This window comes from Micromesistius poutassou, assembly GCF_964030765.1.
Source record: "Micromesistius poutassou genome assembly, chromosome: 23".
Taxonomy (NCBI): Eukaryota; Metazoa; Chordata; class Actinopteri; order Gadiformes; family Gadidae; genus Micromesistius; species Micromesistius poutassou.
This window is the reverse complement of record NC_140293.1, coordinates 8,214,241-8,226,345: the sequence shown is the minus strand read 5'-3', so window position 1 is coordinate 8,226,345 and position 12,105 is coordinate 8,214,241. Positions and strand designations below refer to the sequence as shown.

General features: G+C 44.6%; 1 protein-coding gene across 1 annotated transcript in view; it reads left to right on the top strand.

The window, feature by feature from the left end:
* clasp1a (cytoplasmic linker associated protein 1a) overlaps window positions 1–12,105 on the top strand; it is a 102,379-nt gene that overhangs the window by 41,201 nt on the left and 49,073 nt on the right. Inside the window, exons 9-14 of the mRNA XM_084487599.1 lie at window positions 5,187–5,324; window positions 5,579–5,652; window positions 7,793–7,885; window positions 8,604–8,749; window positions 10,365–10,500; window positions 11,456–11,526. Coding sequence (XP_084343725.1) covers window positions 5,187–5,324; window positions 5,579–5,652; window positions 7,793–7,885; window positions 8,604–8,749; window positions 10,365–10,500; window positions 11,456–11,526 — 658 coding nt within the window. The remainder of the gene's footprint in view (window positions 1–5,186; window positions 5,325–5,578; window positions 5,653–7,792; window positions 7,886–8,603; window positions 8,750–10,364; window positions 10,501–11,455; window positions 11,527–12,105) is intronic.

The window sequence follows — 12,105 nt, the reverse complement described above, 5'->3', positions numbered from 1 at the left end:
GCTCCATTGGAGAGGAGGGATGTAGTAGTGGTTTATGGCAGAGATCAGATGGAAAGGGCATAGGGCACAATTAGTTTGGCATTAGCAAACATTGAAAACACACACATACAGGCACACACACACATGGGCAACCCCCACACAGTGTAGTGGAGGTGGTAGACCAGGGGCTTGAGTTGCAGTCGTGAGGAAGACTGTGGATTAGAGAGAGAGAGAGATTAATAGAGAGCCATGCTGAGGAGACTGGTGTGCAAGAAAATCTGCGCTCGTAAGACTATTTTCATCTGTTTGTCTCTGCCTCCCCCTTTCCCTTCCTCTGTCCCTCTCATTTCTCTCTGCTCTTGTTGTGGTTTATTGCTGTGTTGATGTGAATGTGGGCTTTGTTATAGTCAATATTCTATATCTATGGTGACTATCTCATTAACTCTTTCTGTCTGTGTCTGTATCTCTGCCTTTCTTTCTGCTCTGTCTCTCTTCCATCTCACTCACTGTCTGTTTCCCTTTGTCTCACTGTTATGTGTCCATGCCTTTATTTCTGTCTCTTTGTCTGTGTCTTATTTCTGTATTTTCTGATGTTAGCATAGCTGTGTGTGTGTGTGTGTGTGTGTGTGTGTGTGTGTGTGTGTGTGCGTTCCTGCGCGTGTGTGTGTTTGCAGACGTCCAATTGTGCAAGCCTTTCATTTATTTCATGTTCTCGTTGATTGACCTTATGTAACTTATACAACGGCTTACTTTGTGCCTGTCTGTCTCTCATTTTTCTTGCTAGCTAGCAGCTGCCTTTCTGTTTTTCTGTCTGTGTGTTAATAAAGTATGATGAAAGACATCAGAGTATACAGGTGTTTCTGTCCCAGTGTGTATTTGCTATACAAAATACACAAAAGGGCTTCTTCCATCCAGGATAGCCCCTGTATGTGCGTCCATAAGCCCTGGTGCTGGGCTGGGAAGAGGGACATGAGCAAGTGTGTCCACCCAGATAAGAGTCACATGGAGGGGATGGGGGAGAGAGGGGTCAGGCATGCTCCATGACTGGTGGTGAAGCCATATCAAAAGCTCAAGAGGTCAGACCACCGCACTGAGGAGACTCAGTGACCCACACACACACACACACACACAGGTCAGATGGATTAATAACAGTGTGAGGATGACGGTGTGTTGAGGTGGAACTGAATGATGGAGACCTTTTCCATAAGCACTCTGGGGCAAGTTGTCAGGAGAACCGATTTGTCCATATTTTGTTAACTTAACTATACTTTTTTAGTTTGGCTTTCTTTTAATGAAGAGGTATGTTCTATTTTCTACCTCAAATTTAACCCCTCAAATGTGTAGTGGATATCCGTATAGGTTCGAAATGGCGACACGCCCGCACGCCCGGTGGGGTGTTCCACAAAGCCGGTTTTATCACTTACCCAGCTAAGTTAACCCAGGGTTAGCGGCAACCCTAGGTTTTCCGTTCCGAAATGAACACGGTATGTAAGTTGCAATAGAAACATATGCTCGCAATCAAACCTAGTCGGAGCAGGTTTTGCGCAGGTTAAGTTTGGAAGATAACCCGGTTTTGCTCAGAGTAGGCTATTTAAACCCGCGTTTATCGCAGCTTTTACGTGTTCGCCTGTTGATATCGGAGCGCAAATAATTCGTGCAATTCACAGAGAGAGATTAATTAGACCACGGCTCGACATATTGTCCTTTCCGGATGACTTTTTGCTGGAGAGATATAGTTTTTCACGTGATTCTTTGATATATTTAAATAGCCTTCTCCAACCCTACATTAATGTTACCAATCGTGGATCTGCCCTCAGTTCACTACAAACAATTTGCATAGCTTTCCGTTTTTTTGCGACGGGTAGCTTTTTGTACAGTGTAGGAGATGCTGAGCACATAGGCAAAGCTACCGTCTGCCGCTCAGTGCGTCCGTCTTGCGCTGAAGCGGTTGTTGCGTAACTTTTCGTTTTTCCAGGAACATAAACCCACGAGACGCATTAAAATGGAGTTTCACCAACTTGCAGGTCAGCATTATTAAGTGTTCCCAAATGGCTCCGAAATTATCCTTGTTGACTTTTCATCTGGGTCTTATATTTCAGGATTTCCTAATGTAATTGGGTGCATTGATGGCACACATCCAATGTGAGCTATACATTTCAACAGGGTGCGTTGCATTATGAACATATCATAGACCTCATATAATTATTGTGCTTGTGCAAGATAGCTCAAAGTTTGTATTTGATCGCAGGGCAATTCGATGGGGATCTCCTAGGAGATCGAGGGTATCCATGCCTCCCGACGCTCATCACCCCGTACCCTAACCCCGCTCATGGACCACAGACAACATTTAACCGGGCACACAGCAGAACCCGCGTTAAGATTGAAAATACATTCGGGATATTGAAGTCCAGATTCCAATGCCTACGTTTGTCCGGAACGGGCATGCGATGTAATTGTTGCATGCGCCGTCCTCCACAATATAGCCACTCTGCCCAAAGAGATGCCTCCCCCCTTTGACCCGTTCCTCGAGGAGGGACACATTCCGCAAATGTTTGTAAGGGCTGACAAAGGATGCGAGACCACATTTGCAGAAATCATTAAAATTAAAATAAAAAAAAACCACACCAAACACTGTTTTCTTCCATCATTTTTATTCCTTAGTTGCTGAGGGGGGGAAAAGAATAATTAGTACCTTGAATAGCAATATCATCATCGTCCACTTTGAATTTCTGTTCGAGATCGGTAAAATATGCGGCCCGTTTCGCCATTTTGATCAGGATTTCCATGATCCATACGTCACGTCTTTATAGGTTTGCCGTGAATGCGCACAACCCTGTGTTAACCAACCCCGTGTTGATTGAACTAATTCATAACCGGTGCCGTGGAACCGACAGCTCTGGGTTAGTCGGCACAGGATCAATCAACCTAGAGTTCAGCGTTAACTCTGTTTGTTAAACCACCGTTCTTGGAACACCCCACGGGTCTAGTAACTTTACTATCGGGCTAGTAACTCTATGCACTTGCCAGCCCGTGTGTCTAGCAACTTTACAACCCCTTTGCACGGAGCGTCTTTTACAAGCATTGCGGCCGTCATCGCGAACCTATTTTTGCTATTGTAAACCTCTCTTGCACAGCATAATATTGGTTCTTTTTAGCACACGCTGCAGACGTGTTTTCATAATTTGTTTATTCAAATATTTTTTGTCCCTTCTGGTAACCCGTAGAGTTCATGCATGTGTTTGTGTTGCTATGATACCATTTAATAAAGTTTGCGATCAATCTCATGGGTAAGCCACGTAATTTATACGGTAAACATAATCTTAGTTTTAGAAGTGAAGGTCAAACAGGAGTAGCCTATATTTGTAATGAGTTTGCCTGAATGCTAATCGTGTAGCCTACACTGTTAAATGTTGGGTGATTTGTATAACTAGCACTTTTTTTATAAACATAAAAAATGGATCGAGATGTAAATGAGGAGATGTGAATAACAGCAGTGTGGTGAGGTTCGTGGCTGGTCAGAATCACACACATATATATATATATAAACCCAATAGAGTAGCTTAAATCATCGAATCTATTCTTGAGGTTCTAAACATTTTCAAAGAAATGTGGCTTTGAACGTGAGTAGTCGATCGAGTCCTATGTCCCGTCGCTTTAAACACAGGCCCAATCATATAGCCAATTGAAATGAATTCAAAAGGCCCACACAAAAGGCCCAAGCTAACAGGAAAAAATTACCATTGACGAAAGGCCATTTTCCTTGAAATAACTCTTTAGCCTACATAATCCATCCATCCAAGTTTTAGGCCATCAGCTAGGCTACGTCCTGCGCTGCCTTCCACTGATCCATGTAGCACCGACGTTAATAAGTTCTGGGCCAACTCAATGAAATCCTCTCCTTCAATCGAACGAAATGAATATCCACAACCCTTACATTGGACATAAACAGGTTCATATCCGCCTTGACTACTAAGTAGACGGCCCTTCGTTTTCCGTGGTTAATAAACTCCTGATGCCACCTACGTCTCCTATCATCTGCGCTGCGCACATAGGCTAGACTAGGCTAATTTATGCACGATTTGCGTTGTCATACATAAACAAATTCATCACACACTCACTTCCTATTTTAAATTTATTTTAATCACAAAAACGAACCTTTATATCAAGTGAAACGACCGACCCCATTGGCTACTCTACATAATGAGCTGTTTTTAAATCTTCAATGCCAAAAAATACCAACATTGTTGTGTGGCAATTTTCTATTCTATTCTAGTTTCTATTCTATTCTATTCTATTTATCACGCTGATGTGACAGAGCTCTGGTCGGGTTTCCATGCTCTAGTAGGGAAGGGCCTTGAAAGTCCAAGGGCTTGGCCCTATACCACCCATAGCTCTGCCACCCCTGACCGCACGTCTGTGAGTAATAGTAATATTATCAGCACTAGCATTTAAATGTACTGTATAAAGAATGAATGAATAAATGTTCGCAATCAATCTTATAGATGCTGTCCAAGAGAGGTTTACATCATCATGCTCCGTCAGTGGTGTGGTTTATAGTGGTTTATATACTGATAAAACAATCATGCCAAAAATAGCTGAAAACACACATAACAAATAACAATAATAATGTCCATGATGAAATTATATCTTTTCTGAGCTGAAAGTCCACCAAATGGCTTCTTTTTAAAATTTTATTCTGAAAATTGTAATGTGTGATGTGAAAACGTGATGCACGTGCCTACGACACACATTGATTTGCTTGGTCTAGTAACTTAACACCAGGGCTAGTAACTTTTGAAAGTTACTAGCCCTGTGGTCTAGCACCTATTTTGGCCGAATTTCAGACACTGATTAGTTACTTTAGACTCAATGTTTTTATTGTTCTTACTGTTTAAGCTGCTTGCACACCGCCGCACAGCAACTCGCCGCCTCCATTCATTTCAATGAGGGAAGGGCGGCAGAGGGGAGGCGGTTACAACCACAGTGGTTGGACCAGGAAGCGATTGCCGCCCACGTGAACGGGCACAGATTTTGCCCTACCGCTCAGCTTTCCCCTTGCCCCTGATTCTCAATCCTTCGTAGAAACGGATGGTTTTTAAGGAATTTGGATAATCCGTCTCATTTTACACAGGCCACATGTCTATCATCCACCTGCCACCACCTGTGCACTTACTGTTCTTGTTCTTATTCTTCTCTTGTGTTTCCAGATAAGAACTTTGAGGATGAGGACTCGGTGGATGGGGGTCGCTCCACCTCGTCCTCCTCATCCAAGCCCTCGAGTGCACGGAGGACCGTGGTCAGCGTGGTCAGGAGGCCCAGCGCCGCCTCTGCTAGCAAGATCACCAGTGAGCAGCTAGACGAGCACTCTCACATGTACCGCCGCCCGCAGGCCAGATGGCCCCGGAAGTTAATATTTGGACTTATTTTGTTGTTTTCTTAAATATTTGTGTGTGTGTGTGTGTGTGTGTGTGTGTGTGTGTGTGTGTGTGTGTGTGTGTGTGTGTGTGTGTGTGTCGGTGTGTCGGTGTGTGTGTGTGTGTGTCGGTGTGTGTGTGTGTGTGTCGGTGTGTGTGTGTGTGTGTGTGTGTGTGTTCCCCAGATAAAGAGGCAGCTGCAGGAGCTGTAGATGAAGAAGACTTCGTCAAAGCCTTTGAGGATGCTCCCTCTATCCAGGTGATTACCTGAAGACAATAGCCACACTGCTAGTGCTATAGGCTACAAGACAATGTTACCCACACTGCTAGTGCTATAGGCTACAAGACAATAATACCCACACTGCTAGTGCTATAGGCTACAAGACAATGTTACCCACACTGCTAGTGCTATAGGTTACAAGACAATGATACCCACACTGCTAGTGCTATAGGCTACAAGACAATGATACCCACACTGCTAGTGCTATAGTTTTTATAGCTTCTCGTTTTGACTCTCAACGAAGGCGGTCGCATTTTCTGTCCCTCTCCTCCCCCTGACCTTCTCGGCTTTGCTCTTGTCTCGTCTCGTCTCATCCAGTCTACTGTCTTATACTTTGAGAGACTCTCTCTGCACTGCTCTCCAAACTTAAATCATCATGGAATTGATCAAATGGTCTCTCAACGCTATTGACACGTCTTCTCGGCGGAAAAACCCGGGTACGGGGGAACCTGCCTGTCCTACCGGAACGTTCGCAGCTGGCTACACGATGGACGGCTGGGAGAAGTGGCGGGTCGTGTGCCTGGCGGCTCTTTCCGTGGAGGACGTGGAAGACATCTACATATTTGGAACCATATTTGCGGGTTTTGTGCTGATTAGGAGTAGGCATGGCCCAGATTAATCGGGAAATTAAGGGTACGAGGTCAGCTGTTCAATACCCCACAGGGCTGCCCGTCATGATTGAATCGGTGGGCAGAGCTGTCGGCACTCAGACTGTGGCTATGAAAAGCAATACGGATAACATCATGGAGAAGCTCACGGCTTTGCAAAGGCAAGTGGATCGTTTTGGAGACCAAAATGGAGACAGAGAGTAGTCGCGTAAATTGGAATGCGGCTACTCGCCCTGAAACCCAAATCTTATCTGCTTTCGGCCCCCCCAACCAGCACTGGCCTCAGCCAAGGCCACTGCTCGAACAACATCTCCCGGATGAGCACTGCAGTAAGACGCTCTCTTTGTGCTTTCCCTCCCCCACACGGACACCTGCTGATTTGACTCTGTCTGGGACATGATCAAGAACCCTCCATGGCAACTTGCTGTGTTATCGCGATGACATCCTGCGGCTGAGACACCATGTTTGTGACGCCAGGCGAAGTGACTTTCCAGGCCTACACATACACAAACTCTTACATAGATACAGATACGCATCCACCCCCCCCCCCCCTGTCCTCCGGTCCTGTATGTTTTGTTATGTACGGACTGGTTGATGGCTGGTTGATCTCACGCCTTCACCGCTTTGTTCCCCCCCCCCAGTCTAGCAAGGGTCTGTGTCCTGCGCTGGTTCCCGGCTGCAACAGGGGCAGGGCTGCCCCCCTCCCCTGTTGCAGGTCTTGTGTTTCATGTTGTAAGTGTACTGACTATGTGCTTATGTTGCTGAGGTGTTTTTTTTTTTTTCTGTCCCCACACTGTAGGAGCATAGTCTGGGGGTTGTTCTATTTTTTGGCCTCCCCTCTCCTTATGTTTTGTTATGCTGTATTTTCCCATGTAATTTCCCCCTTGGGGATAATAAAGTCTTATCTAATCTAATCTAAAGGCTACAAGACAATGATACCCACACTGCTAGTGCTATAGGCTACAAGACAATGATACCCACACTGCTAGTGCTATAGGCTACAAGACAATGATACCCACACTGCTAGTGCTATAGGCTACAAGACAATGATACTCACACTGCTATAGGTTATGAGGCAATGACACCCACACGAAACTGGCTGAGGGATAATGATACCCACACTGCTACTGGCTGAGGGATAATGATACCCACACTGCTATTGGTTGAAAGTCAATCAATGATAGCCACACTGCTATTGTTTGATACGCAATGATAGCCACACTGCTATTGGTTGATAGACAATGATAGCATTGATAGATACAAAGATATACAAACTTCCATGGGTAAAATGAGGTCCGATAATATCCCCAATACAACAGCTGACACAGTTATTTCACACTTCCTTCCTGCCTTCCTGGAAAAACCTGGACTTGTTCTTGATTGATGTTAATTGTATGTCCAGGAGAATTGTATTCAATATAAAACAGGTTGTGCCTCATATCCAGCACTTCTGAACTGTATATATATTGGAGTGGGATCTGTGTCTCACCACCACCTCCTCCGCCCTGCAGGTCTACTCCAACAGAGAGATGGAGGATCAAATGTCAAAGATCAGAGAAGTTTTGTCTGATGAAAAACACGACTGGGAGCATAGGGTGGTTGCGGTAAGATATACCCGCACCAACACACATGTATATACACAAACAAACACACATGCTCATGCACTGACACATTTATATACACACACAAACAGACACACACATATACACATGTGTATACACACACACACACACACACGGATATACACTACCACACACGCACACAGACCCACATACAAGTATATACACAAACACACACACACCCACATGTATATACACAAACACAAACAAACTCTCCCGCACCTACACAAGGGTATATATTCACACACACAGACCTGCACACATAGACACATGCACACAAGGAGCTCTTGTCTAAACAGTGCTCCCCCACCTTACCCGACCTGACACTCTTCAATACGTTACTGTCTAGACCTATAAAATGGTGTATGAAGGGTTTGAGTCCCGGGTTCTGTCTGGGTTAGAGTCCTAGAATACTGGTTGGAGTCCCAGAGAAAGGACCAAGTTCCTTTAGGTCGGGTTGGAGTCCCAACGTGGGTATACCAGAGAGACTGAAACTCTTAAATACATTGCACTTTCTAAAATGATTTTTTAACTTTGCCTTTATTTTCTATCTATTTTACTTTTTTATTTTACTTATCTATTATTTTCTTTTTATTGTATGACAATGTTTATATGTGAAGCACTTTGAGTCTGCCTTGTGTATGAAAAGTGCTGTATAAATAAACTTGCCTTGCCTTGTATCCCTCCTTGCCTCCTAATGAAGGTTAAGAAGGTGCGCTCTCTCATGATGGGCGGGGCGGCGGAGTACGAGGGCTTCCCCCAGCAGCTGCGTCTCATGGAAGCCCCTCTGAAGCTGTCCGCCAAGGACCTGCGGTCCCAGGTGGTCCGAGAGGCCTGCATCACGCTGGGGTAAGGCCTGCTCGCCCTGTCTGGGTGTGTGTGTGCTTTTTGGTTTTACTATACTTTTGAGGACTTGAAGAGTCCATTTAACATGCGAGGACATTTTGGGTGATGCAAGTGTGTGTGTGTGTGTGTGTGTGTGTGTGTTCCTGCGCATGTGTGTGTTTGTGTGTGTGTGTTGGGTATTCATACTTTGCGGTCACGTGACTACCTTGGATACCTGGAGGGCAACAAACGCTGGCAAAATGGCGACGAACAACGGCCAACCAGGGGAATTGCAGCCTTGCAGATTTCCGATACTTCAATCAATCAACTATTTAGACCATATGTCACAAAATGTTAAAATTAGATACAAAGAGAAGATAAACATACTCTGAACTTGTGATCCATAATCAGCACCCGCTGATGTATTCATTGCTTTGAAGCTGGCAAAGATAGAAAAAAAAAGAGATATTTACATTTATCTCATAGAGAATCCGTCACCTTATACTGCACAAAAATTGAAAGCCTACGGATGGGTTAACAACGCTGTCGTATGGGAGGTGAAAAACAGGAATATCTTCATAATCAAAGCAAAGGTGAATGTTACTATTCCACCATCCACTATGAAATGTCCCCTTTTGTCCGCGATTACATAGCCAATGTGGTCTTATTATAGCCTGATCATTCACTAAAAAACACATAGAAAGATTAAAGCATCCAGCATATGATTTCAACAATGTGTGAGGGCAGGGATGATCGCACAGTTGCTGTTACAGAATGCTGTGTGATTTAATCTGCACAGTGGAATGAGCGCTGGGCAGAGACTTTCGCGCATTTCAGAATCAGGGAGATTCTGTACAAAAATAAATGTCTAATTTGTCAGTTTGCCATGTGTATGCCTGGCACAAATGCTCCTGTTGAACTAATATTTCCATCACAATGGTATTTGGACTGAGAGGAACCTAATGATTTCCACCCAGTTTTACCACCCGTGATCGTGTGGTAAAACTGGCGACGTCCTGATTAGGCTACTAGGTTTCATTGCTGGAGTTCTTGCCCTCCAGCCAGTCGTTGTGACGTCACGTGCAAAGTATGATTACTGGGTTGGGTATATTGGATATACTTGCGAGGACTTGAAAGGCCATTTAACATATGAGGACATGGTGGTTCGATACAAGCACGCGCGTGCGTGTGTGCGTGCGTGCGTGCGTGCGTGCGTGTGTGTGTGTGTGTGTACCTTTGCGTGTGTGTTGTTTTTATCAAACTTATGAGGGCATACCCTTAAAAGCTCACCTTACGTGAGGATGCATGTGTGTACGTAGGGTGTGTGTTTAAGGGTTGAAAGTGGCATGCTATTACATTGCTCTGTTAGCATGCTTGTTGGCTTCTAAAAGTGCCACTATTTTAGATTGATATTGTTGAGATTGGGAGTCAGTCAAGTTACAAATTAGCTCCAAATTTGTATCAACTCGTACTGTTCCACACATACACACATTATACATTAAGCAAGTTGAGCATTTGACCACTCTCGCCTCCATTGACTTTAGTTTATGAGCAGAGCTGTGAGGATGATGAACTCTTTTCTATTGTTAAAAACAACAACCTCAATTACCTTTCTCCCGTGTGCTTCCCATCTCTCCAGGTACCTGTCAACGTTGCTAGGCAACAAGTTTGACCACTGCGCGGAGAGCATCATGCCCACGCTCCTCAACCTGGTGCCCAACAGTGCCAAGATCATGGCCACGTCCGGGGTGGCTGCCATCCGCATCATCCTCAGGGTACACCCTCACCGGGGCCACACTCAGGGTTTAGTGGGTCTCACCCCGGGGGTACACCCTCAGGTTTTAGTCTGTCTCACCCCCTATGGTCCCTCAGGGTACACCCTCAGGGTTTAGTCTGTCTCATCCCGGGCTACACACCCAGGGTTCAGACCGTCTCAGCCCAGGGGGACACTCTCAGGGTTCAGTCTGTCTCACCCCGGGTGTGCACCCAGGGTTTAGTCTGTCTCACCCCGGGGGTACACACTCAGGGTTCAGTCTGTCTCACCCCAGGTGTGCACCCAGGGTTTAGTCTGTCTCGTCCCCTGTGGTCCCCCAGCAGGTCCATGATCCAACCTTACTTCCTGCTCACCTTGTGCATACTGCTTTCACTAAAAGTTGATGTTCCGCTTTTTTCTTACGCAACCCAGTACTGTTTTTTACCGCACAGCAACACACACCAGCTTCAAGTTTCCTGCGTGTGTTTCCGAAGCAGTTTTGATGCAAATGTTGGAATTCTTCTACACGTGCCAGGCGCTAGACCTAATGCAGCCTATCTGCAAGACTAGGTGGCAAGCCCTACGCCTACCACTGAGAAGAGAAGACCTCACATCAAGTTCTTCACAATTCTTTACAAAAAAATTCTTTACAAAAAAATACAATTTTATGCTGTTTTTCTATCATCTTGTCCATGTGTTGCTATCATGAAACGTAACTTGCTATCATTGATAACTGATAAGAAACTGTATTTACACGCTACCAGGTACTCTTTGTTGTAGTGGGCCAAACATCATTCATCATGATGACATGCCGTAACTATTAAACAATTATTGACTTCTACCATTAGAAGGCTTTCCAGTAGACTACAACATATTCCATAATGCTAGGGGAATATTATACCATTTAAGATCTATCCCAGCGATAGAGAGAGAGAACTGGTGAAGTGATCGCATGTCGTGTCTTCTTCCTCTTCCAGCACACACACTACGCACGGCTCATCCTCATCATCACCAGTAACTGCACATCCAAGTCTGTGGCCGTCAGAAGGTAAGCTGAGATGGGTGACCCCTGACCAGGGACGCGGGAAGTCAGTCCGAGTTGGGGGTGCTCATAATAAATGCTGCGCAACATTTTACACCAGTTTTAGAATATTTTACACTACAACAGACACCAACATGCTTTATGTCAAAGCAGCGTAGTACCATATTCAGCTATAGACAGATCACACACGGAATGCAGGTTTATTTCTAATCAGAAGACGATTTATTATTGACAGAGTCACAGCTACGCTATACGGGTAGCAACAGAACAAGGCACTTAATAATAATAATAATAATGCATTTTATTTGTAAAGCATTTTTCATTAAATAATCTCAAAGTGCTACAGAAACCGAAAAACAAAATAAGAAAAAACTAAGGGCAATAACACATTAAAATCCAGTGATAAAATACATTAATAAAAACAGCTAAAAGAGGAGTTGAAGTGCAGATTGAATTATGAAAACTGAAAAAAAAAGTTGAAAAAAATGAACACACAAAGCATTTTAAATTTACAGCGAACCCGTACATAATATAAATATTACAAAACCATGACCAAAGTAAGCCTGCACGGCGGCAGGGATCATA